Here is a 23,484-nt window from a genome sequence, read left to right on the forward strand (position 1 = left end):
AAACCGATTATTTGCATTTTTGCTGCAACGTGCTTCGCGCTTGAGTGATTGTTCAAGCACCGTTATGACGTAATAACACACGTGTTTGTAATTACCGCCTCAACACAGAGAGGTGTTACATTCAAGTGTAGTTCAAATTTCGTTGATTTACCGCAGCAGCTTTTAAACCGGTTTCGCACGCTTTGTATTTTTTAACAATTTTTTAGTAGAGCTTGGTTATCATTTAAAACGTTTTAAACATTTTTTTGTGTTTTAAAAAGAAATTACAATAGCCATTGAACTGTAAATCAAAGATAATAATTTAGTTAAGGAGTCAAAGCTTTCAAATGAACTAAAATTTTTTAAGTTTATTTATAAATATTATGTTGTCAAAACTTGTCGTTTTTACATAACAATACGAATGTAAAGCTGACCAATATACAATGCTTATTTATTTTTTCTAATTTGATAACGATGCTTACGATAATTATATTAAATAGACTGTAAAATACGGTAAAAAAATAAATAAAACCTTTAACTCAATCTAAACAAAAAAAGCAATAATTCTAGTTTAATGCAAATAAGTAAATTCACAGGTGGCAAGATGAGCGTGGTGTTCGATACTGGCGAGGCGACGAAGCAGGTGCAGATTGCAATATACAACGACCCGAACCACCAGGGTGTGCTGAACTTCACCGCGACACTGCACGGGTCGCCCGGTGGACCCAGCATTGGCGATTCTGGCAAGGCGCAAGTTAACATGACTTGCGTCTCTGCAGGTTTGATGGTTGAAAATAAACAAGTTTAAAAGTTGATGTGATATGCGCTTAAAGAATAAAAACACTTGATACATCAAGCTTAAACTAAAGCCTAAAATTATCAAAACGGTTTTTGTTTAAATAAGTATGACTTTTGTTTAGAATTGGTTGTGATTCTGACTTACAAGCCCTTATAAAAGTTAAGTTTTAAATTTCTATTAAATTTGTTTAAGTTTCGATGTGGAATAAAATGCTTAAAAGTTTCGAATACACAATTTAGTTTTTTAAGTTTTGAATAAACACTTTAGTTTTTTAACTTTTCAATACAGTACAAAAATATACATTTTTTTTGTTTTAACAAAACAACTATTAAAATAACTTCAGAAATATCTTTAAAACAATACTTGAGTTTTCTAAATGTTTAAAAAGTATTTTTTTATAAGAATGAATCTCATACGAAAAATAAACGTTTTGTTTTTTTTTTTTTTTTGGTATTGTTAATTTGAGATTTAGGAAATAGTATAAATTTTAACACCAAGTTAAACCAAAGATAGAAATGAGTTTAGTTTAGAAGAGTAGTAGAAACTACAGTTTTTATTGTGTAAACATAAATTGATCGCTTAAAACTGTTTAAAATTATTCAAAATAGTATTTAGTTATACTGCTGTATTTTAAGAGCTTTCAAAATACTATATTTTTTTAACAAGTCTGTTGTCAAATTAATTTGATTTTAACAAAAGTATAAATTTAGCTATAAATTTTTTTGAAAGTTTTGTAGCAAACAAATATTTACTTATCTGATCCATTGTGCTTTCAATTTTAATGCGGTTTCGCTAAAAAGTTTACTACTTTAGCAAACAACTGAAACCACTGCTCTAAAGCAAAAAGCTCTAAGTAGCCAACACTTTTATTTGTCTATTGAAAGGCAGAAGTTACAGAAAATAGTAAAATAAATCACTTTTTGACATTTTATACGGGATTACTGGTCCATTATGTAAAACATGATAAATTTGGTTGTGAAATACCAAGACATAACACTTCGTGATGTATTACAAATGTATAAAGTGCGGTTGGATTGAATATCAATCTGTAGCTGTAGGCTATACGCTTGATAGCTTTAAATCTAAGCGCTAAGGAATTTGTGAATTCATCTCCATAAAGATTAAATTGCGTCGCGCTAAGAAGCCATTATCACGTAATTACATTTTATTACGAGGGCTTTCCAATTTAACATTGAATACACACTTGACAGCTATTGCAAATTACTTGAAAAAACTACACAGCTATGCACAGCTGAGAAATAACTTTGATATTTTTTTATTATCATATAATGTTAAATTAGTTTAACCAAACACCATTTTTAAGAACTGCTGTAAATTGAGGTAAATTTTAACTTAAAAAAAACGACGAAATTTTTCATGTTATTTAGATGTATTTAAATACTTTTAAACAGCGGTTTTTGATAAACTACAAAAATTAACAATATTGTCTTCTCTAATGAGCACAAATATTGTCTTACTGATCTATAAAACTTATGTTTTACTGGTATTTGTTTAAAAAAGATGCTTATACTCAAACAACTTTTTTGGTAGAAGAAATGCAACAAAACTAGTAATTTTAATGAACTATTTTTTAGTGTTAATATATATATACCTATGCCGACTAAAACAAAACTAACTTTTTGAAAAAAATCGCGAAATTACCTAAAATTTAGAATTAGTATAACCTTTTTACAAAAGGTACCTATGACTTTATTTATACAAACAGTTCCAGTGATACCTGTGGGTCTTGCTCCAACATCGGGACCTTGCACTGTTGAATTTGCTAAAGGAAAATACATTACAAGAAGAAGTGCCAAGGTGAAATTTTGCATTTTACTTTTGTTGAATGTGAACTCGACACGCTAAATTTATAATAAGCTTACACTCTAGTGCAGTGAACTATACCAAAATAAAAATGTAAAATATACTGCATATTAGATAAAACTTTATTATGGAAAATATAAGCTAGCTACGCTACAATTTTTTGGTGATTCACTGTGTATTTTAAACAACATATAAGTAGACATTTTTTGTATTTGAACTGAATATAAAATTTTGACATGAAATTTTAAACAGTTTTCTTTTTCAGTAAAACAAATATGTTATTTTAAGTTTTTTAACAGAGTTCAGTTCATTTGGTCAATCGAAAAAGTTAACCCCAATAAAAGTAACCAAGATAAAAAAAAATGAAAAATGTATTTTTTACGCAGAACTTGCGCATTCCAGTACATCGTTCTAACACCGAAGGATGCTGCGAGGCCACTTGGGTTTGTGACGTCACTGAAGACGATCTTGACGTCATAATCAAGGTTGAGGAGAACAAGAGAAAGTCCGTCATTTCCATGATATCAGCATCTTCTCTTCAGTCCTCAGGGGAAAACTCATCCGACGAAGATGGTCTCCTAACTGGAACGGTTTGTTGAACAAAATTAATTTTAATGACAATATCTGTTTTAGACTGTGAATGATTAATAAAACAAATATAATACTGTGCGCATAATTTCTTATTAGTCCTCATGAGTACTTTGTGAATTGTTTTCGAGTTTAAGCTTACAACATGCAAAATAAATTTTAATTGTTTTTTTTTAATAAAAGTTTCTTAAATGAAAAAAAAATCTTAGTTTAAAACGATATTTTGAGTAGACTCTATTGCAACATTACGCATTAATAATTCAAACAGCACCTTGTCCTTATCAAAACAACTAATTTCAGATAAGATTCGAAGACGGAGTGAGCACGGTTGAGATCGAACTCCCACTGAGAGCAAAGAAGGCGTCAACTTCCCCGCAGAACGAAGCATTGGTCAGCTTGTCCGGATTGAGGTGGGTTGAAACCGACAAAGATCCCGAAGACTTGAGGTTGGGACTCAAAGAGGCTCAAGTCATCATACTCAACGATATCGGTGAGGAAATTCAAACTGATTTATTCAATTAACCATAAAAATTAGTATAACAAGTTTATTACTAAGATTACAAGTCTTTGATCAATTAAGTTGTTTTTGAACTCTACAAAGTAAAAGCTAATTAAAGTACATACAAAACATTTAGATGGTTTTATCTAATAAAGTATAAGTACTTTTTTACTATTATGAAACAGTTAAAGAAATAACTAAACTTTCAAATCAACAATACAGACGCTGGAACGCTGGGATTTTCCAAATCGACGTACTCAGTGAAGCAGAACGAAGGAGTGATCACCGTTCCGGTTCACCGACTTGGCGGCATGGACGGAAAAGTGGCTACAAAATGGCGCACGACGGAAAAGAGCGCGAAGGAGGGCAGAGATTTCGAGGGAGGAAGCGGAACCCTCACCTTCCTCCACAATCAGGTTTGAAAATAATAAAGTATCTATCATTTTAAAGAAAATATTGTATATTAGTGCTAATTAAGTTGTTTTTATATGTTCGGAAAATATGATTTTGATATAATTTTATTAAAATTTTTTAAATTGTCCGTTTTAGTTTTATCAATCCTGAACTTATTATTTTTTTAAATACCAAAAAACTATATTTCAGTTTCGTAAACATCTTAACTTACTTTAGAAAACTGCAATACTTAAAAAGTGTTCCATATAAAACAGTTACTGAAAGTTTCCATTTTATCGTTAAAAAAGATATCTGTATAGGTACAGCAAACAATAGAGCTGAAGTTGAAGGATGCCATCAGAGATGACAGCGATGAAAGAAAATTCACGATTGAGTTGTACAAGATAAGAGGAGGTGCAAAATCTGGGTTGAGACAAGCAACTGTTTACATACTTGCTGATGAAGGTATTGTGTTTTTATATGTATAATAGAAATCTACTTTCACTTTAGAAATGTTAAAAAGTTTTATGCAACGTTTCAAACTGTCTTTTAAAATTTTGACTTGTTTATTGATAACAAGTATAGAAATACTTTTGTTTTAATAAACGAATTTTAACAACTGACCGTTTTATTTAAAATAAATATATACTAAATATATACAATTAATAAATAAGTTAGCTAGAGTATGTTTTACCTTTTAGTTAAGATAATTGAACTTAATTCCATAAAATGTTTGCAAAACACCCGCAAAAATCAATCAAATTTAAAAAGAAAAACTAAAATAAAAAAAGATACAAAAACTTGTAGATACAAGAAAAAATCTCAAATTTTACAAAACAAAATGTTTTTAGATCGCAGCATTGTGCAGTTCAGCAAGGAATCATACCCGGTTATAGGAAACGCAACAAGCGTCAAAATTCCCATCCTCCGCACTGGAAGTTGTCAGAAGAAATCAGTTGCAGTTTACAAGACTGTTGAGGGAACTGCGAAGCCTGGTGTTGACTTTGATGATAAACAGGTATAATTGTGCAGTAAAACTATAAACTAAAGTAACAGACAAACAACTTACTAAATTTAGAAATTTTATACTAATTTTGGTGCTAGGTAATGTTTTAAACCTCTGTTTAATTGATAAGTTTTATTACTTATCAGTAAAGTGATACTTTAATAAGTCCTTAATACTTAAAGTTTATAATTAGTATAACTTATGGTGTACTATAGGTATAAATTACATTATTGTAACTGTAAAGTATTATTGCTTTTAAATGTTACATGTTTTTTTGTTATACAAGAAAGTATTTTAAAATCTAAGATAAATTCTTACACAATAAACCACTTTTTTAAAACTCTTATTACATTATTAGGACTACGTGGTGTTTGAGCCCGGTATGACTCGTGCCACCATTGAAGTTGGCTTGTCGGGTAAAGCTATTGAGGCTAAGGAGTTCACCGTGGAGCTGTCAACCGATGCTGAAGATGAAAACGCTCCTCAAGATAAGGATCTCGGTAAATCCGTGCTGGGAGCTGTGAAGACGGCAACCGTGTCTATTGTCAGCGCCAGAGGTTTAATGATATTTTAAGTATTTTTTTAAACTTAAAATTTATTTCAAAGCATTTTAAAATAAAGGTTTAAATAAGACGTGTATTGTTAAAGTACACGAAGAATAATACTTTAAATTGAATTTCATAAATACATAAATAAAATATCAAAAAAATTCAAACTATTATTGAGGTAGTAAACAAAAATTTATTTCCTTAAGTAAGTTTAACAAAAGTTTACTAGATATTCAAAACAACAACCAGTTTAGTTATGCAATTAAGAAATTTTGTTGAACACAGAACCAGGTCAGTTCGACTTCAGCAAGCCGTCGTTCGTGTTCCGAACCAGCAAGCCGGTCGGAATGGTCCCCATAATCAGGTCGGGTGGCACGGACGGTCAAGTTGATGTACCGTGGCGCATCGAGTCACTCGACAAACCTTCGCCGTTCGCCGGTGCCGAGGGAATACTCAAGTTTCAGGACGGGGAAGTCACCAAGAACGTGGAGATCACGCTGGAGGGCGTGCCTAGCGACGAGTTCGTCATGGTGCTGTTGCCAAGCGACGACGGCTGCCTGGTGCTGGGCAGCTCGACCAGGGCTACTGTGACCATCATCGGTGAAGCAGGTTTGTCGAACTTTAAAACATTAATGAGATTTAGATTTTTAAACTCTATTGAAGGACTGTGTTTTTTAAATATTATTGTTTTTTTTTAAATAGACACTAAAGGTGTTAAAGTTATTTTATTTTTTGTAAACTCTGTCTGGTTCTTCAAGTTCTAAATATCAAAGTTTTTATATAATCTAAAGCGTAACACTTGTACCTAAATAGTATTAGTTTAATAAAGTTTATGTTTTAGCTTGATCAACTATTGATTTTGTTTCTTTTGTACTAACAAAATTATTTGTACTTTAAAATAATTCACAGAGGAGCCAATGATAGTGATGAGAAGGCCTCAGCTGCAGCTGAAGTCGGCCGAAGTGGTCGAAATCACCGTGTTACGTCACGGAAACGTCAATGACGTCACTTTTGTCGGCTGGGAAAGCGCTAACGGAACGGCCATCGAAGGTGTCAACTATTTGGGCGGATCCGGTAATTGCTAATATATTTTGAATTTTGTTTGTACATTTTGTATGGTACTTAGTGTAAAAAGAAACTGTTTTTTGATAATTTTAATAGTAATAAATAAAACTTTTGTCAGAACATACGTAAATTTTTGTAACTTTTCTTGATTCTAAAAACTTATACTACCGTGAACTGAACAAAATATCATAAATTAACATTTGCTTGTTTAAGAAATAGTATTTTTAAAGTTTTACTTCAATTGTTGAATTTATTTAGGAAACATGGTGTTTGATCCTTATGAAACAAAGAAGAAGATCCTGATACCAGTTTTGAAATTGTCCGAAGAAGAACCAATAAACTTCACAGTCACTTTGTCGCATGTTCGCGGAATCGGTAAACTCGGTTCATCCAACTCCACTGAAGTTATACTCGAACCATTAGAAAGTATGCAGCTTGTATTTTTTGGTTTCGTGATGTTTATAACATTTATTTTTACTTTACAGAAATCACACTTCAAGGCGAAGCAGCTCCAATGCCACAATCAGGTAAAAATTTATTAATTTATTTTAAATTGAATTTTGTTCTAGTAAATAGCATAAAATTAAATTAATTTTTGTAATAACCAAATCAAAACTTAATGTATTAAGCAAATATAAATTAATACTTCAAGTACCAGAACATCTGGCAATCAAACGAAACTTAAACTAACAAATCGTAAACTACTGTAAGTTAAGATTGTTAAAATTTCCAAGTAGATGTTTATCATTCGAACAGACATAGAAGTAGAGTTCGTGCGCAAGAGGTACTTGTTCCGCCAATCGCAACCGTCAGCCCTCATAACAGTCAAGCGTTCCTCATTCGACGGCCCCTGCACCGTTCAGTGGCAATCGGTGAACCTGCACCCCTTGTTCATGGACAACTACTCTCCCATCAGGGCCAGGCTGGACACCACGATGTCGTCGACGGGCTTCAGCGAGCACGACGACCAGTCCATGATCACTTCGCAGGGCCACAGGAGCGTGACGAGCATCGGGGACGTGCTGGATGAAGATCAGATCGATTGGGGATCCGGTTGGTGTTTTGTGTATAAGTTTATGCTGGTTTTTATCCTTTTTTAGTTTATTAATGTGTTTAACCGTAATCTCAGCCTGTTTAAATATGTAATAGTATTTTATGTCAGCTAAAGCTCGTTCTTTTAATTTTCAAAGTACCTTGATTACTATATGTCTTTAGAAAGCGTTGATAAAGTTTTACTACTCTAATCAATGAAAACCAATCTTGTAACAACAACAGTAAATAAAACTCATATTGCTTAAAAGGTTCAGTGACATTCGAGGACGGACAAGAGGAAGCGAACATCGAAATAGTTTTGGGCAGGGAGATGCCGATGAGGGAGATGAGCTTCAAGTTGGAACTGTTGGACCCACTTGATGATAACGTGAAACTCGGATTCCTTCCCACAACCCTCGTGACTGTCATCAGGGATAAAGGTAAATTATGTGCAGTGTAGCATATGTCTTTTTAAGTGGTCATTTTATTTTAAACTGTGTAAAGCTTTATATTATGCGTTGCCCTTTTGAATATAACTTTCTGGGTAATATTAAGACAAAACATCAGTATTGTTTAAAATAAGAACTTTAGGAAAAGTGGTGTTTTTAAAAATTAAGATAAAAGCCGAACTCACAAAAATATCATATTATTCTACTTTTATAGACGCGGGAATTGTTGGTTTCCCCAACTCAAGGTACGGCTACAACGTTACCACGGAAATTATTTTGGTTCCGGTTCAGCGAACATCCGGGGCCGACGGAACCATTTCAGTTTCGTGGAGCACTAAAGACGCAACTGCAGTCGGTGAGTTTCCTTGTGATATTGAACAAGTAGAAATATTTTTTGTGGACTTAATCTTTCTTCAACGAGTCAACTACACGAAACATATATAAAATAGTTTTTAGATGATTGTTTGTCAAGTTTTTAATTGTTTTAGTTTATAAAATACAATAAACTGAATAATAAACTCATCAGGTGGCAAGCACTACCTGCCAGCGGAAGGAAACCTGGTCTTCCAGGACGGTGAGGTGAGAAAGGAGATAGAACTGAAGATGCCGGTGAGGGTGGAGTTTTTTGAAGAAGACGAACTCGCATTCCACGTTGTACTCAGCAATCCCACAGGAGGTGCTAATATCAACGTGGCCGAGACTAAAGTAGTCCTTGAAAACGACCTGAGTGAGTTTTATATTGGTTTTAACAAAAACAAATAAAAGTTATGAGCTTAATTAATCGCAAAAAATTACTAAAATTAAAACAAAAATTAAAATTCTTGTTTATAAATTGAAAAAAAAAATTTAAAGCACAAATAGTTAAAAAATGTACAATAATTACATTAATTTTTACACATTAAGCTTACGATTATTTGTATCTTAAATAGTTTATTTTTAAACTTAGTGAATTTTTTTTTTTTGAAAAACTAAACTTTTACTTGGCTATTAAAATAATTTAAAACTTTTTAACTACTCTACAGTTTTTTATCTTGTTTGAAACTTTAAAAGTGTATATTACAAAAATACAATAAGAAAGTTAAAAAATAGTTAAACGATTTTTGTCAACTGTTTAGTAGAACGACTAGTATCACTTGTCAAATATTTTTTTCCAAATAATCTACAACTATCGATAATAAATAATTTACAAAATACTAAACTATTAAATCGTGTATTTTAGAATTGTTATTACCTGTCAAGCAGTTTCGTCGTATAAAATAGCTAATTATTGAATAACCTAAACACAGCTCGCGGTGAACTTTCGTTCGAGGCGGACAACGCCAGTTTCAACCAATCAGACGGAAGCATCACCCTTCCAGTCCACCGCAGCAAGGACCAGAGCGGCATAGTGACGGCGTTCTGGCAGGCGAGGGGAATGCCCGGTAAACCGAGGTGCAGATACGAGGGAATGAACGGTACCGTTGTCTTCAATGATGGGGAAAGTGTTAAAGGTGATTGTTTTAATTGATGCGTACAAAAACGTTTTTATTATTATGAACGGTGAGGTGGTGTTTAATAATGGTGAAAGTTTGTAAAGTGATTGTTAATTTTGTTTTTTTTTATCTGGAGAAATATTCACAACTTTCATTGATAGTTAGTTATACTAAGAACATCAATGTTATTCAAACTGTAAAATGGTTCAGAAAAACAACATTATAAAAAACTTAATGACTTCTTTAATGGCTGAATTTAAAAATAGTCCGTTGTGGTTTAATTCTATTAATAAACTAATTTGTAAACATTTTCAATATTAACAGATATAACAATCAAGTTGGTGCCACAAGTTCAATCAGTGACTACCGACCACGTGGTACTCGAAATTGATCCACCTAGTGGTAGAGCCTTGTTAGGGGAATACCCTGATTGCTCCGTAGTAATCAACAACGACGTTTGTGAGTAAAAAACAGCTTTTGTTGAACTTAGATAGAAAAAAAGTTCTAACTTATAAAACACAAGGCTACTCAAGAATTTTTATAGAAAAAAGAATAATGATCAATAACAGAAAACTTGTTTTGTTACGTAATATATAGATGTTTTTTATAGTGTTTTACTTTAAAACTCGTTTTTTTATCACTTGTTAAATAATTTCAATGGTGTAAAATGTTATAAAGTAAACAAATTATCTTGAATGTAACATTTATTAAATATTTTTTAAAGTTTAAACATTTTAAACTTCAGTCCCAGGAAACTTCAGTTTGGAGCACAGTGACTACAAGTTCCAACAGAGCGAGGGTAAAGGAATTGTTAAAGTTTTGAGAACTGAAGGAAAACGCGGCAATGTTTCACTCTCTTGGAAGGTTTTGATTGTTTATCATTAAAACTACAAACTATCTCAAGTTTTGTGAGAGATCTTAAAAAAAATTTTTTTTTAATAAATAGTCATGTTTCAAAAATTAACATTTTCTTGTTTTTAAACACATTAGTTTATAAAATAAGTAAATAAACAAAGTTGAAACAACATTGAGCTGCTTTGTAAATTTTAAGGAAGTTGTACTAACATAGAACACTAAAAATAACTATTTTAGTTACAATGTTTCTCTATAAATTGGTTTAAACAAAATTTAAAGTTACTTTTAACTTTTCAAAACTTTTGCAAATACTAATTTTCACATTAATTGTTTGCAATAAGTTATGATAAAAACATCCCATTCAGATCGTACCAGCTTCAGATGCTGCTTCATTCTCCACTATGATTGGACAAAACGGAACAATTGAGTTTGAAGACGAACAAAGCTTCGGTGAAATTGAAATAAAATTCCCTGAAGACACAGTCGAGGAACAAGAAGAGTTAGTTTATTTTGTTTTAATAGACTATTTTTTGACATTTAAACTTTGTAAAGCAAGTATATTTAGAGTGATACTTTTGTAATACATCACTTGCTTAGCTTTTTTCATCTAGACTATATGTTTAATAAGAAAAAGAGTTACAAGTGGCGCTGTTGTATTATTCTGGATGATTATGACAATTAATTACTTATCATTACTATAACAAAGTGTTGTATTAGATTTTGACAAAGTGTTTCAATCAACAGAGTGATGATAATGCTTCTGCCACCCGACGGAAGAGCTGACCTTTTGGACCCATACAAATCACATTTACTGGTGGACAACGACCTCCAGTGTTCAATCAATTTCACATCTGATGTTTATAACATTCGTGGAGATGTGGACAGCTTTTTGTTGCCGCTTGTGAGGGACGGACCCAAGTACAGACCCATCACCGTCGCGTATAAAACTATAGGTGATTAAGTTTATTGTAAAGACCATTTAAAATTGTAAAAATTTTATAATAAGTCATGTTTTTATTACTTTATTGCATTGAACTAACTAAGGTATTAATATTATTTTGTAACGGCACAAAACCTGAGATTCTTAATTACAATTGTTTTTAAATTAAAATTTAACTTAATTATCATTTTTACATTGTTTAAAACTATTTATTCAAAACCGTACTTACCATAAAACTTTTAACAAAAGTAAATCACCACACAATATCACTATAATCAAAAACAGACGGAACAGCTATTGATTGCAAGAATTTCATCGGAGGTGACGGAGAGGTCGAGTTCGGACCTGGTGAGGTGAAAAAGGATATTTTGCTGCCTGTTATGAACGACAACCAGGGAGGTGTACTCACATTCAGCTGTCAATTGACCAACGTGCAGAGCGGAGGTCCCGGAAAGATCGGTGTCATCGGGGACTGCACTGTCAATATTGAGAACATTCCTGGTCAGTTCTAATAAAATGTTTTAAAATAACGAGATATTGATAGTTTGCGCGTTAACCAGTTTTTTTGTCATTCATACTCAATTGACGAATTTTTACTTTCAAACGACAAAAATTGTGATGTGAATTTATTCCTTTAACTGTTTAAAAGCTTTCTTATTTGATTACTTTTATCTACAAAAAGTATCTGAAAACTACAAAACAAAAACATAGGCTGAATTGTTTCACATTTAACCGTAATTTACTGTCTTTACAATATCAATATAAAAGTATCCTTCCAAATATCTAATATTTTTATTTTAACAGCTGCCGGTCGCGTGGATATGTCATCTCCTGAAGTGATGACGAAGCAGAGCAGCGGAGTGGCGATGATCGGAGTGACAAGATCTTCAGGTAGGAAGGGAAGAGCGGAGGTTCCGTGGTTCGTGGAAGTCATACAGGGAACGAGTAAGGAGGATGATGACCACTACAACAAATTGGAAGGAAAAGTTGGTTTTTTGAAAAATTATTTTAAATAGTTACTGTTCAAAATACTTTTTTAGTGTTTTATTCATTTGTTTTAAATGTTCATTTTTCAATGAATGTTTTTGAAATACAATTTTGTTAGAGCACTATGTTTTTTTGTTAATTTTGATCAGTTAGTGTTATTTAAGTAGATAAAGCTATACAATGTTATTTTTTGTTATTCAAGTTATCCAAACACGTTTGTATTTTCTTATTTTAATTAATCCCCGTGATAGTTTAAATCTAAAAGTTATTTTTGTAAACTAAATATAACTAAAGTACATTTGTTTCATGTACAAAGATTATAAGCTATACATTCTTTGCAGCTCATCTTCGAGGATGGGGAAACGGACAAAGTGATTGACGTCACGTTGAGCGACAAACCAAGCAATTATGACGTCACCATACTTGACGTCACATTGATGACGCCGATTTCACAAGACGGTGTCGTTCTCGGTGATTCCCCAACTTCGAGAGTAACCGTCGACAATGACATCGGTTATTTTTAACTTATATACAAGTAATGTAAAGGGTAAAATTAAGTTCTTAGCATAAAGCATCAGTCTTTTTATAATTGTTTGAAATTCGCTTTTTGATTAAGCTGAAAAAAATAAGCTACATGATTAAAACTGGGTTTACTAATAAAACTTTGTATATTTTGATAATTTAAAGTTTTGACAACGAAAAACTCTTAAAAACTATTTAAAACAAAGCTGTATCTTAAAACTTTATATAAACAAAGCAAAATTTCCAGACGCGGGCGTGATTGAAACGGAGCAGGAGCAGATAATAGTGTTTGGAACCGACGCAAACGTCAGGATCCCCATCCAGAGAAACGGACCGGGAGTCAGGTTTCCTTCTACTTGCACTTGGGAAGCTGAAGACGATACCGCAATCAGGGGCAAGCACTACAGGGCTTGGAAGGGAATCATTGAGTTTGAAGAAGGAGAAAACAAGTTGGTGTATATTAAAAAAGAAAATTCTTAGTTTTGTAGTTTTATTTTGCAACATTTCGTTTTGAAGTTTTTTATGGTCTATGAGCACAGAATGTTTGGAAAAGGTTTTTAACTTGTAAATGAAGGTTACTTACTATTTAACGATGTATTGTTTTTTATGTTTAAAAACAAAGTGCTTTGGTATAATGTAGATAAAGCTAACATAACTTTTATTAATACCAATGATTAAAGCTGTTTTGTATTTAGATTCAAGTTTTTAGTTTTAAGCTTAATTTTAAAAGTTCTGTTAGCTATTTCCTTATACTACTAACAAAATCGATACAATTTAGCTTAGATTGTTTTCTATAAAAGTTTTAAAAATTAAAAGTAGTAAAAAGATATAGCAACAGTGGTAAAACAACAACTTTCATCAACAGAGGTGAAATTGTTATTCCAATCGCTAACGACCCGAGTGGTGACGTCATGTTTTTCAACGTGAAACTCATTGAAGCGCAAAATGGCGCGAAAATTGGACCAATGAAAAGCACGCAAATTATGATCGATCACGTTGAAGGTTTGTTTACTTTAACTACATTTAAACATATTTTGAAAAAAACCTAAATATTTAAATCATTTTCAAATGATGTTTAATAATAAGAAAAAGTTCTAAAATAAAACAAAAACTTATTTATTAAAATTTTTTGATACAGTTGTTTTAAAACACAAAAGTTGTAAAAGAGTCTTTTGAAAATAATTATTGTCTTTAATAGAAACACTAACCTTTAATTTTTTTTTATAAAAATAATTCATTATTATATTAGTATAACACTTAACAATATGTTGTTTAACGATTAAAGATAATGATATGTTATTTAAAACTCTAAACCGAAAATAAAACATAATAATAATTTCAGAAAAGACCCAAGAAATTCTCGTACAACGACCTTGGAGCCCGGATGTGAACGTCGCTGGCAAGATATCATTCAGTGACGTCACAATGAAAGTGCAACAGAGCGAGGGAGAACTGGTTTGCAAGGTTTTGAGAAGTATTGAGAATGAGGCGAAGGGAAGGGTTGTGGTTCCTTGGAGCATCCAAGGAGGCGGTCCTTTGTACGAGGTTTGAAATTGAAGCAAATTTTCAAATGTTTTACTATGTTTTACCAATAATCAAAGTTTAATAGTTGAAAGCTTAAAACAGTTTTAAAAATAGTTAAATAATGTTTTGTTTGTAATCTATAAGGTAAACTATACTGTCCAAAGACTAAAAGTGGAAGTATTTAGCTTTTTACAGTTTTGTAATGTTATAAAGGTTTATAGAGTAAAAACGTTTCATTTAATTTGTAAAATAGGTAGAATGGGTTATTTTTAAACGACTAAGTTAACTTGATAGTAAACGACTTTTTACTACATTTTAGTTATTCATACAAATTTAATAAATGACAGAAACTTTTCGGACAAGAGACTTTCAAAGAAGGTGAAACGGAAAGCCATATAAAAATAGAGCTGACAGACGCGCCTCTCCAAGATGAAGAAGACAATTTCACGTTTGTTTTCCTTACAACCTGTTACAAGTTTTAACTACTTTAAATCAACTGCTGCAAATTCATGATAAATTATGTTTAAAGTCTGTATAACAAGTTGTTGTGTTTATTTAAACTAAGTAGCAATTTATTAGCTACAAATAATTTATTGATCAAGATTAAATTCAGACAGCAATTATTTTTAGCTTAAGGTTTTTATTAATCAGTTGTTTTAAAATATAGCTACTGCCTTTAAAATAACAAATAAGTTTTATTGCTTAAACAAACAGAATTGTGCTCGGCAAACCAACCGGAGGATTTGCACTTGACGAAGATGCAAGCGAGTGCAAGGTGACGGTTGTGAATGACGTCACGAAGGGAGAAAATAAGCTTCGATAAAGATCAGATCACCGTGGACCAGTCGAGTGAAAAGATCGTCATTCCAGTGCACAGGACTATCAATAATAAAAGTAAGTGCATATAAACACATTGGAAATAATAGTTGTATCTAACTACTTAAGCTTTATAACTTTTTGTAAGAACAGAGTCTAAAGTAATACTTATGTTAAAGCATTTAATGAAATGATCAACAAAAGTTAAAATCTTATGTACAATATATTTTAGTTAAAATTACTAGAAACATTTTATAAAAGTGTTGTAGTGGTTTCGATATTATTACGAAAATAGCTTAACTTATTTGTTAAAAGTTTTAACCACATATACAAAAATCTATAAATTAAAGTTTACAAAACTATATTTTTTACAGAGAAAGTTCGCGTTCAATGGAAAACAAAATCTGTTGACGGAAAAGAAAACGGTTTCGACAACTTGTCTGGAATTGAGACGTTTTCAAGTGGCGAGGACCTTTCTCACATCGAGATCAAGATCGATCAGAAGCCGCTGGAGAGTTCACAAGACACATTCGTCGTTGAGCTGATCGAACCAAAGAATATTTTCGCCACTTTGGGAGAAATTCCAACGTGCAATGTTACGATAAACAACAATATTGGTTAGTACTTAAAAAGCTTACAGGTATTTTTTTGTTTTATATATGTAATTTAAAACCCTTATATAAATTTAATGTGACTAAGAAGATATCAACAAAAAAACAAACATTAAATTAAAAGCTCTTTTAAAGTGAACAAAACTTAAAAAAGTTGGGAAAAAGTTTTATTATTTTGAATTATCTCTTAAAATTTATAAACTCATAATGCAATTAGTTTAAAATAGTATAGATAAAATGTATCAAATCTCCAAAAAAGTTATAAAATATTCGAGAAATAAGCTTCATGTTAAAACAGTTGCTTATATTTTAGCACAAGCGGTGATAGACTTGAGTGAAACGAGCAAGCAAGTTAAACAGAGCGACGGCAAATTGCAGCTGAAACTATTGAGAACAAAACAACCGCTAGGTAGCGTGCAAGTGCCATGGAGAATTGAACCTGATAACAACGATTCAGTTTACTATGATATAACAGGTCTATATGCTTGTTATTTAGTACTACATGTAGTAATTGTTGATTTTAATATAACTCTAAAAGCTTTAACTTTTTTTATTGAAAAAAAAATTGTTATCGAGTTTATCAAAAAAATTAACAGTTTAAGAAGAACATTTTTACTAATTTTAACTTTTTGTTAAAACCGTTTAATTATTTTAAGTTTTTAAACTTTTGATAGCTGCTATATCTAACTCAGAAAATAATCGCATAAAGCCAAAAAAAAACAAAGTACTCTTTTTAATAACTACTTCGGAGCAAAATGTTTAGTTAAAGTTCGAAAATAATGAAACTTAACTGTGACGTCATAGGAGACGTGTTGTTGCGCGATGATCAGATGGAGCAGGACATCGACATTCTCCTCCCAGAACTTCCACTGTCCAACAGTGAGGAGAAGGTGAAAGTGGTGTTGGGACACCCCATCAAATCTGCAGCCGTCCTCGGACCTAACCAGAGCTGTGACGTAACAATTCAACACGACCTTGGTAAGAATTAATATGTTTTTCTATTCATTAAAATCTAAACGTAGTAATTTTATTAAATTATATATGAAAATTATTTGATTACTAATGAATACCGATTAAGACATCGCAGAATTTTATCAGTTGAAGAAAATATGATTGAAAATAAGTACCTGAAAGTACTTTAAACGATTAGTTTTAAACACTATAACAGCTTTATACTTAATTAATAAGTACTTAATTAAACTATCAGGACAAGGAATAGTCCAGATGGCGGCGGATGAAGTGACTTGTTCAAGCGAAGATGGAGAAGCTGTAGTGATTGTTAAGCGGGAAGTCGGAAGCGCTTTTCCCGCCGAAATTGATTGGATCGCCGAAGACGAATCAGCTGTTTTCAAAAACCATTACGAAATCAATGAAGGTGAACCTAGAACTGTGTTAAAATCTAAAAACTTCATCTCGAAAGTTGTAGTGATTAATCTATTTTAAGCAGTAGTGTTTAGATATGTCTTGCTTTTTAGCATTTAAATTTTATTTTAAGCTATCTCTAGCTACTTTAGACAAAAACATTTGTAAGCAGTATACTATATGGTACTTTATTGTGAATAAATTTGCACAAAAACTATGTTTTTATACAGGTACCATCAAGTTAAAGTCTGGAGAGTTGCAAAAAGCAATAAGAATTCCAGTTTTTAACGACCCAAGTGGTGAAACGTTTACTTTCAACGTCAATTTGCTTGAAATCAGGGGCCGTGACGAACTCGGATTCAAAATCAACACTCAAGTTTCAATTGAAAACACTCCAAGTAAATACACAGTATTTTCTATAGTTTGATAACATTTGAGTTTGAGCTGAATTAACACAAAGTATTTTTTTAATCCACATAAAATTTTAAATCAAATTAAGCTCTATTTGTTGTAAATTGATGCGATACAAAACCAATTAAGAAGATTTATTTAAGTAAAACTATTCTTTAAACATACCTGTTTTGACCTAGAATGTTTAAAAAACACAAAGTAAAAATCATTTTTACATTCATCTAAAACAGTAGCTAATTTTAATTTTAAGTTTACAATAGTTTAAACCAGTGGTCGTCAAGGTGTACACTGGTGCACATTAGTGTACACAAAACTTTTTTTGGGTTGCACGAAATTTTTAGGTACACGAAACTCATTAAAGGGGCACGAAATTTTGATATTACAAAAAAAAATACATAGAGTTAGGTTAAGTATGTAGTTAATGTTTAATAAAGTATTTAAAGAATACTAAACTTGGGATTTTGTAGTAACTGCGGAGAAGTGTTCAATTAATAAATATTTAGGACAAAGCCATATAACTAAAACATCATTGTGAAAATAAGGTAAAACAAATAAAGAGGTCAACTAAAAAGAGTATCAAATTAAAAATTTCAGCTTCAGTTCTTAAATGGTTTGCATGTAAATACAAACTGAGTTATGACTTTTAAGGAGAAATGCACTAGTAAAAAAATTTACGTAGTCCCGTCACTAGCGGTGCTTATTGAAATTAGATCTTGTTGTGCACCAATTGTTATTTTTTACAGCTTTGCGTACACAGAATTTGATTAGCTTGACGACCACTGGTTTAAACTGTTCTAAATTATTTGACTTGCAAATTATTAACCTTAAAACTTTTCAGTGCTCCCCGGACCGGTGTTGGACTTCAAAGCGGGTCTGAACACTCCACAGACCATTGGAGCTTCGTGGTCTGCTCCTGAAGCAGGCGGTTGTCAGGATACCGGGTTTCATACTGGGACAAACCTGAAAACATCAAACAAGTCGAAGTCGCCAACGACGTGAGTAGTAGTAGGCCTTATTTACTTCTTTAAAAGTTATTAGTATTGTGTAATTGTGATATTGTAATTTTTAGAGATTCTAATAACTTACTGAAAGAATAAGATGATTAATAAATGTATAAAATCTAACAGATCAATGAAATAGAAATAGAAGAAGTGAAGGCAAACACACATTACCAAATCAATGTCAGACCTTTTAATTCTGTTGGTAACGGACCTATTTCAGAAACACTCACAGTTGATACTCCACCAGGTATATTGTGAATTTACAATAAAGTTTTTAGTTATTTACAAGTAGTTTAAATATTTACGATATTATGTAAGTAGTCTGCTTAAGAATGAATTTAAATAATATCCTATTATATATGTACTTTTAGGATTTTCAATTGCTTTTATTCATTATAAGTTTTAATTAGTTAGGCTTTCATCAAATTTTGATTTTGTTAGAGAATAGATAATTTAAAATTAATTTGAAACTTTTTTTGAAATTTTTAAACAAATACTTTATAACAAGCACTCAATCTAAGTTTTAATGACAGTGCACGGTGTGATTTCGGTGGCTGAAGACAAGATCGAGTTGAAACAGACGGACGGTAAACTGAAGTTGAAAATACTGAGGGAAGGTGAAAACAGAGGTAGGGTTGTTGTGCCATGGATGGTGAAAACAACACTGCCCAAGTCCGCTTACAAAGTTGGTGATACTAAAAACTTTAATTTTTAAAGACATATTTTTCGATAATTTTTTTCATATTTTTGGTGTTACGTTTTTTAAATGCGAACAAAGGTTTTAGAAGTGTGTAAAAAAGAGTTTTATTTAACTAAAACGATTAAAGTTACTTTTTTTATCGTTTAAAATACGTATGTATATATTTAGATGTTAATAATAACTAAATATTTTAAATCTATTTATGTTCTGCAGAACTTTAGCGGTCATGAAACATTCAAGGATGGCGAAAAAGAAAGCACAATTAAGTTTGATTTACCCAGCAATCCTCAAAGTAACGAAAAAGAAGACTTCAGGTAAAATCTGAATAAAGAGTTAATGTATATTTAGATTTTCCATAATGATTAGAAATAAAAACAGTTTTGTATAATTATAACAACTAATCAACTTTGCGTCTTGCATCAAAATCATAACTAGTTGTTTTTTAACTATAACTCAAGCTCCCTAACGATATCTGTTTTAGTAATGTAAAATAAGATTCTTAAATAAATCTTTAAACATCAATTCAGCATCATACTGGGTCAACCCACCGGCGGTTCGGTCCTCTCAGACAAGGCCGAGTGTCACGTCATAGTCACGCACGACATCCAGCCCGGAAAAATACAATTCCACAAACCCTCGTACGAGTTCAACCAGACAGATATGGAGGTCGTGGTGAAGGTGGTGAGGTCAGTGAACTGCAGCGGAAAGGTCAGGGTTCCGTGGAGGGCCATTGTTGAGGACGATCAGTTTTCGCCCTACATGGAAATCGGGGGTCACGAGACCTTCAAGAGCGGCGAGGAAGAATCTCACATCAAAATCAAAATTCCACAGGTGAGGATCTTTTAACCTTCTAAAATATATTTATTACAAGTTTTTCTACAACTAAACCAAGCTTTACCTTTAAAGGAATAAATGAATATAGTTAAAAATTTATTGCATTCGCTTGATTATAAAGATTTTCAGTATTCCTTTTTTAATGCTGTTTTTGATTACTTTAGTAAACCGTAAGGTTTAGCAGTTCTGTGAGTAAAAGTAAAAACAGCACAAAATACATTTAAAATTTTACAGGATCCGCGCCCTGTCCTCAAGGACAATTTTAAGATCATCTTGATGAAGCCAAAACCTGCTAGCAGCATCATTGACGCAGATTGCAGTTGTGACGTCACAGTTGTGAACGACATAACACCGGCAGTCATTGAAATGCTGGAGGAGGATGTTAAGGTGAAGCAGTCGGATGGAGAACTGTCATTACACGTGCTCAGGAGCGAGGAACTGAAGGGAAGGATCGTGGTTCCGTGGAAGATCTTGCCGGAAAGCGACGACTCCGTTTACATGAACGTCACAGGTAATGAAAAGTTATTGATAATAAACACTTAAAAAAGTTTGAGCAACTAGCTGTTGTTAATCATCAATATTTTGATTTGCTTAATATACATGTCTGTGATTATGTTTTTACATTCAAAATTTTGTTTTTTAATTTCATTAGAGACTTGTATGATTTGATAAGTCTGCTAAAGTTATAATACATAAAGTTTAATGCATAATTTTTAATATAACATAGTTAAACTTTTTTTATTTTGCATAGATTACAGATGGTTAACAAAATAAATATTACAGGTGAAGAGACATTGGAAGACGACGAAGAGAGATCAACGATTGAAATCCAACTTCCTCAACTGCCTCTGTCCAACACAGAAGAAACTGTTTCTGTTGTGTTGGACGAACCGTACGGTTCACCCGGAAAACTGGGCAACAAGAGAAGCTGCATCGTTACTATCAGACACGATAAAGGTTTGCTGAAAGTGATACTGTTTTACTACTTGACACAGACTTTGATTTTACTTAGATGTAACTTATGATATTTTTACTGTACACAATGAAAGTTCTAAAATATGTTCAAAACAAAGTTCATATGATATCAAAAATCACTTTTTATCAGTATCAAAAAAGCAAAACGTAATTTTCTAAAAACTAAAAAGATATTTTAATTGCATCTGTAGCTTTTGCGCACCTTATAGTTATACCCAAAAGTTTTAAACATAAAACCTAAAAGTGTCTTTAGTAGTTTTAATATAAATTCAATAAAAAACTCACAGGAGAGGGAGTCATTGAAATGGAGAAGGCGCAGGTCACATGCAAGAGTTCAGACGAGGAAGTAGTAGCTGTGGTGTTGAGAAAAGAAGGAAGAGGTTTCGCAAACGAGGTCGAATGGACTGCTACTGATGGCAGCGCTAAAATTGGTGAAAACTATGGACTCAACAAAGGTATGTAATTGAGGACTATCATTTTGACTCAAAGCTACATTCACGTTTTTATACCAAACTTGTAATGTTACAACTAACAGTTAGTAAAACTGTAGATGTATTTAAACTATTGAAGTGCTGAAATAAAAAAAAATGTTAAAACATTTACATTACCAAACTTAAGTAGAAAATAGTTTTTGTTTATACTCCCATCTGCTACTAAAACTAAAAAATAAATTTTTTGTTATGTTTTTGTGAATAAAAAAAATATTAACAGGAGTGGTGAGCTTCAAAGCTGGAGAAGCTTCGAGCGAAATCAGGATCCCTATTACTAACGATCCATCGGGAGTTGAGAGAGATTTTGTTGTTAGTTTAGGCGAAGTTGGTGGCAGAGATGTTGCTGGAGAGATCATGTCGACGAAAGTAACCATCTCTAATGAAGCATGTAAGTATCTCAACATTGTAGCTAATGCTAGATTTTAGTACAAAACATAATATTTAAATATGTTATAAACAATATATTAAGATTTACAATTTATAGATTTACCTAGTTTTTAAAAATAAAAACAATCCATAAGTTTGTTCAAACTTTCTAATAATTTCCAACAGTGCTGCCAGGTGGCAGTCAGTAACTTGGAAGGTGAACTCGCCAGTCCTTCATCCATACAAGTCAAGTGGGCCGAACCCGAAGAAGGGGGCCCCATCGACGGGTACAAAATAATATACTGGAAACCCAACCAAGACCCTAAAGTTATTCCGGTAGACAAAGATGTGAGTGTTATATATTAGCTTTGTTGAACCCACTGTGTGCTACACTGAAAGGATAAAAAAAGGATAGTTTAACATAATGTTGAATTAAACTGTAAAAAAAACAATAAATGTATTTAAGCTACTACTTTACTTAAAACTTTTTTTTTCAATTTAGACAAGCTAAGGCTTTCTGTTACTGAAACTTCATTTTGCTTAAGTTTAAAACATATCATTTGTACATTTGAAGTAACTCAAAAGTGAATTTTGAACGAGACTAAGCTCAAATTTTTACCATCAACTTATGAATTAGGTGACCCAAGGTGTAATCGAAAACTTGGACCCATTGGTTCCTTACAAAATCAAAGTGGTTGCCACGAACAGTGTTGGTGATGGTCCTCCGTCTAAAACCGTATCTGTTGAAACTCCTGGAAGTTAGTGTATGCAGTAATTTCTTATAAAGTTTTAGACTTGTTATGATATAAGCAGTTGTTTTACTTAAACTATAAAGATGACACAAAACAAATTAAAAATGTTATTACAAAACATTTGACATAGAACTGACCAGACATGTTAAAAAGCTCTGCTTTGTTTACTCGAGCGTGAAATTATTAACTTAAAACAAACCAAATTTTATACGCTTCATTGCTGAATTACCATAGTAATAATTAGCATTTTAACAAGTCTGGAACTGACTGTGTGCAAAACTATGAAAGTAAAGTAAATGAAACATTATCCTAATGAAAAAAAAACATCAGAATACGATAATACAGTATTTATAATAATTTGTTTGTTAGTATTAACTTTTGAAAACTGTTATGCTGTATTTAAGCTTTTAATTAAATAATGTTCACCAACTTTGAGTAAATTTAAAGCTTATATATCATAGCTTAGTTGAAATCGGTTGTTTTATTTCAACAGTACCTGGAATGTTTGAGTTTGAAAACAATGAGATTGCTGTAAACCAAAGCGATATGAAGCTTGTAGTGAAAGTAGTGAGAAAGGACGGTAAGAATGGAAGAGTAATTGTTCCGTGGAGTACTTGTGGTTGCGAGGAGGATTCTTATTATAAGGTAAATAGTTATTTTATTATTATATAATAAACAGAATA

General features: G+C 32.0%; 1 protein-coding gene across 1 annotated transcript in view; it reads left to right on the forward strand.

The window, feature by feature from the left end:
• Nucleotides 1–23,484, forward strand: part of LOC145846000 (uncharacterized) — a 62,226-nt gene that overhangs the window by 23,458 nt on the left and 15,284 nt on the right. Inside the window, exons 30-76 of the mRNA XM_082952965.1 lie at nucleotides 576–758; nucleotides 2,505–2,596; nucleotides 2,989–3,192; nucleotides 3,491–3,680; nucleotides 3,912–4,105; nucleotides 4,403–4,547; nucleotides 4,934–5,100; nucleotides 5,447–5,645; nucleotides 5,922–6,245; nucleotides 6,546–6,710; nucleotides 6,960–7,127; nucleotides 7,187–7,228; nucleotides 7,458–7,754; nucleotides 8,003–8,173; nucleotides 8,397–8,537; nucleotides 8,709–8,909; nucleotides 9,469–9,672; nucleotides 9,979–10,113; nucleotides 10,400–10,518; nucleotides 10,875–11,008; nucleotides 11,254–11,462; nucleotides 11,735–11,950; nucleotides 12,254–12,435; nucleotides 12,778–12,949; nucleotides 13,206–13,407; nucleotides 13,824–13,960; nucleotides 14,301–14,503; nucleotides 14,830–14,930; nucleotides 15,285–15,376; nucleotides 15,673–15,915; nucleotides 16,223–16,384; nucleotides 16,714–16,887; nucleotides 17,117–17,284; nucleotides 17,502–17,669; nucleotides 18,521–18,607; nucleotides 18,661–18,677; nucleotides 18,810–18,930; nucleotides 19,217–19,368; nucleotides 19,597–19,697; nucleotides 19,911–20,214; nucleotides 20,452–20,728; nucleotides 21,001–21,174; nucleotides 21,480–21,647; nucleotides 21,904–22,049; nucleotides 22,236–22,397; nucleotides 22,687–22,807; nucleotides 23,295–23,446. Coding sequence (XP_082809091.1) covers nucleotides 576–758; nucleotides 2,505–2,596; nucleotides 2,989–3,192; nucleotides 3,491–3,680; nucleotides 3,912–4,105; nucleotides 4,403–4,547; nucleotides 4,934–5,100; nucleotides 5,447–5,645; nucleotides 5,922–6,245; nucleotides 6,546–6,710; nucleotides 6,960–7,127; nucleotides 7,187–7,228; nucleotides 7,458–7,754; nucleotides 8,003–8,173; nucleotides 8,397–8,537; nucleotides 8,709–8,909; nucleotides 9,469–9,672; nucleotides 9,979–10,113; nucleotides 10,400–10,518; nucleotides 10,875–11,008; nucleotides 11,254–11,462; nucleotides 11,735–11,950; nucleotides 12,254–12,435; nucleotides 12,778–12,949; nucleotides 13,206–13,407; nucleotides 13,824–13,960; nucleotides 14,301–14,503; nucleotides 14,830–14,930; nucleotides 15,285–15,376; nucleotides 15,673–15,915; nucleotides 16,223–16,384; nucleotides 16,714–16,887; nucleotides 17,117–17,284; nucleotides 17,502–17,669; nucleotides 18,521–18,607; nucleotides 18,661–18,677; nucleotides 18,810–18,930; nucleotides 19,217–19,368; nucleotides 19,597–19,697; nucleotides 19,911–20,214; nucleotides 20,452–20,728; nucleotides 21,001–21,174; nucleotides 21,480–21,647; nucleotides 21,904–22,049; nucleotides 22,236–22,397; nucleotides 22,687–22,807; nucleotides 23,295–23,446 — 7,886 coding nt within the window. The remainder of the gene's footprint in view (nucleotides 1–575; nucleotides 759–2,504; nucleotides 2,597–2,988; nucleotides 3,193–3,490; nucleotides 3,681–3,911; nucleotides 4,106–4,402; nucleotides 4,548–4,933; nucleotides 5,101–5,446; nucleotides 5,646–5,921; nucleotides 6,246–6,545; nucleotides 6,711–6,959; nucleotides 7,128–7,186; nucleotides 7,229–7,457; nucleotides 7,755–8,002; nucleotides 8,174–8,396; nucleotides 8,538–8,708; nucleotides 8,910–9,468; nucleotides 9,673–9,978; nucleotides 10,114–10,399; nucleotides 10,519–10,874; nucleotides 11,009–11,253; nucleotides 11,463–11,734; nucleotides 11,951–12,253; nucleotides 12,436–12,777; nucleotides 12,950–13,205; nucleotides 13,408–13,823; nucleotides 13,961–14,300; nucleotides 14,504–14,829; nucleotides 14,931–15,284; nucleotides 15,377–15,672; nucleotides 15,916–16,222; nucleotides 16,385–16,713; nucleotides 16,888–17,116; nucleotides 17,285–17,501; nucleotides 17,670–18,520; nucleotides 18,608–18,660; nucleotides 18,678–18,809; nucleotides 18,931–19,216; nucleotides 19,369–19,596; nucleotides 19,698–19,910; nucleotides 20,215–20,451; nucleotides 20,729–21,000; nucleotides 21,175–21,479; nucleotides 21,648–21,903; nucleotides 22,050–22,235; nucleotides 22,398–22,686; nucleotides 22,808–23,294; nucleotides 23,447–23,484) is intronic.

The sequence above is a fragment of the Thalia democratica genome, unplaced genomic scaffold, assembly GCF_965202585.1.
Source record: "Thalia democratica unplaced genomic scaffold, ktThaDemo2.hap1.1 HAP1_SCAFFOLD_240, whole genome shotgun sequence".
Lineage (NCBI taxonomy): Eukaryota > Metazoa > Chordata > Thaliacea > Salpida > Salpidae > Thalia > Thalia democratica.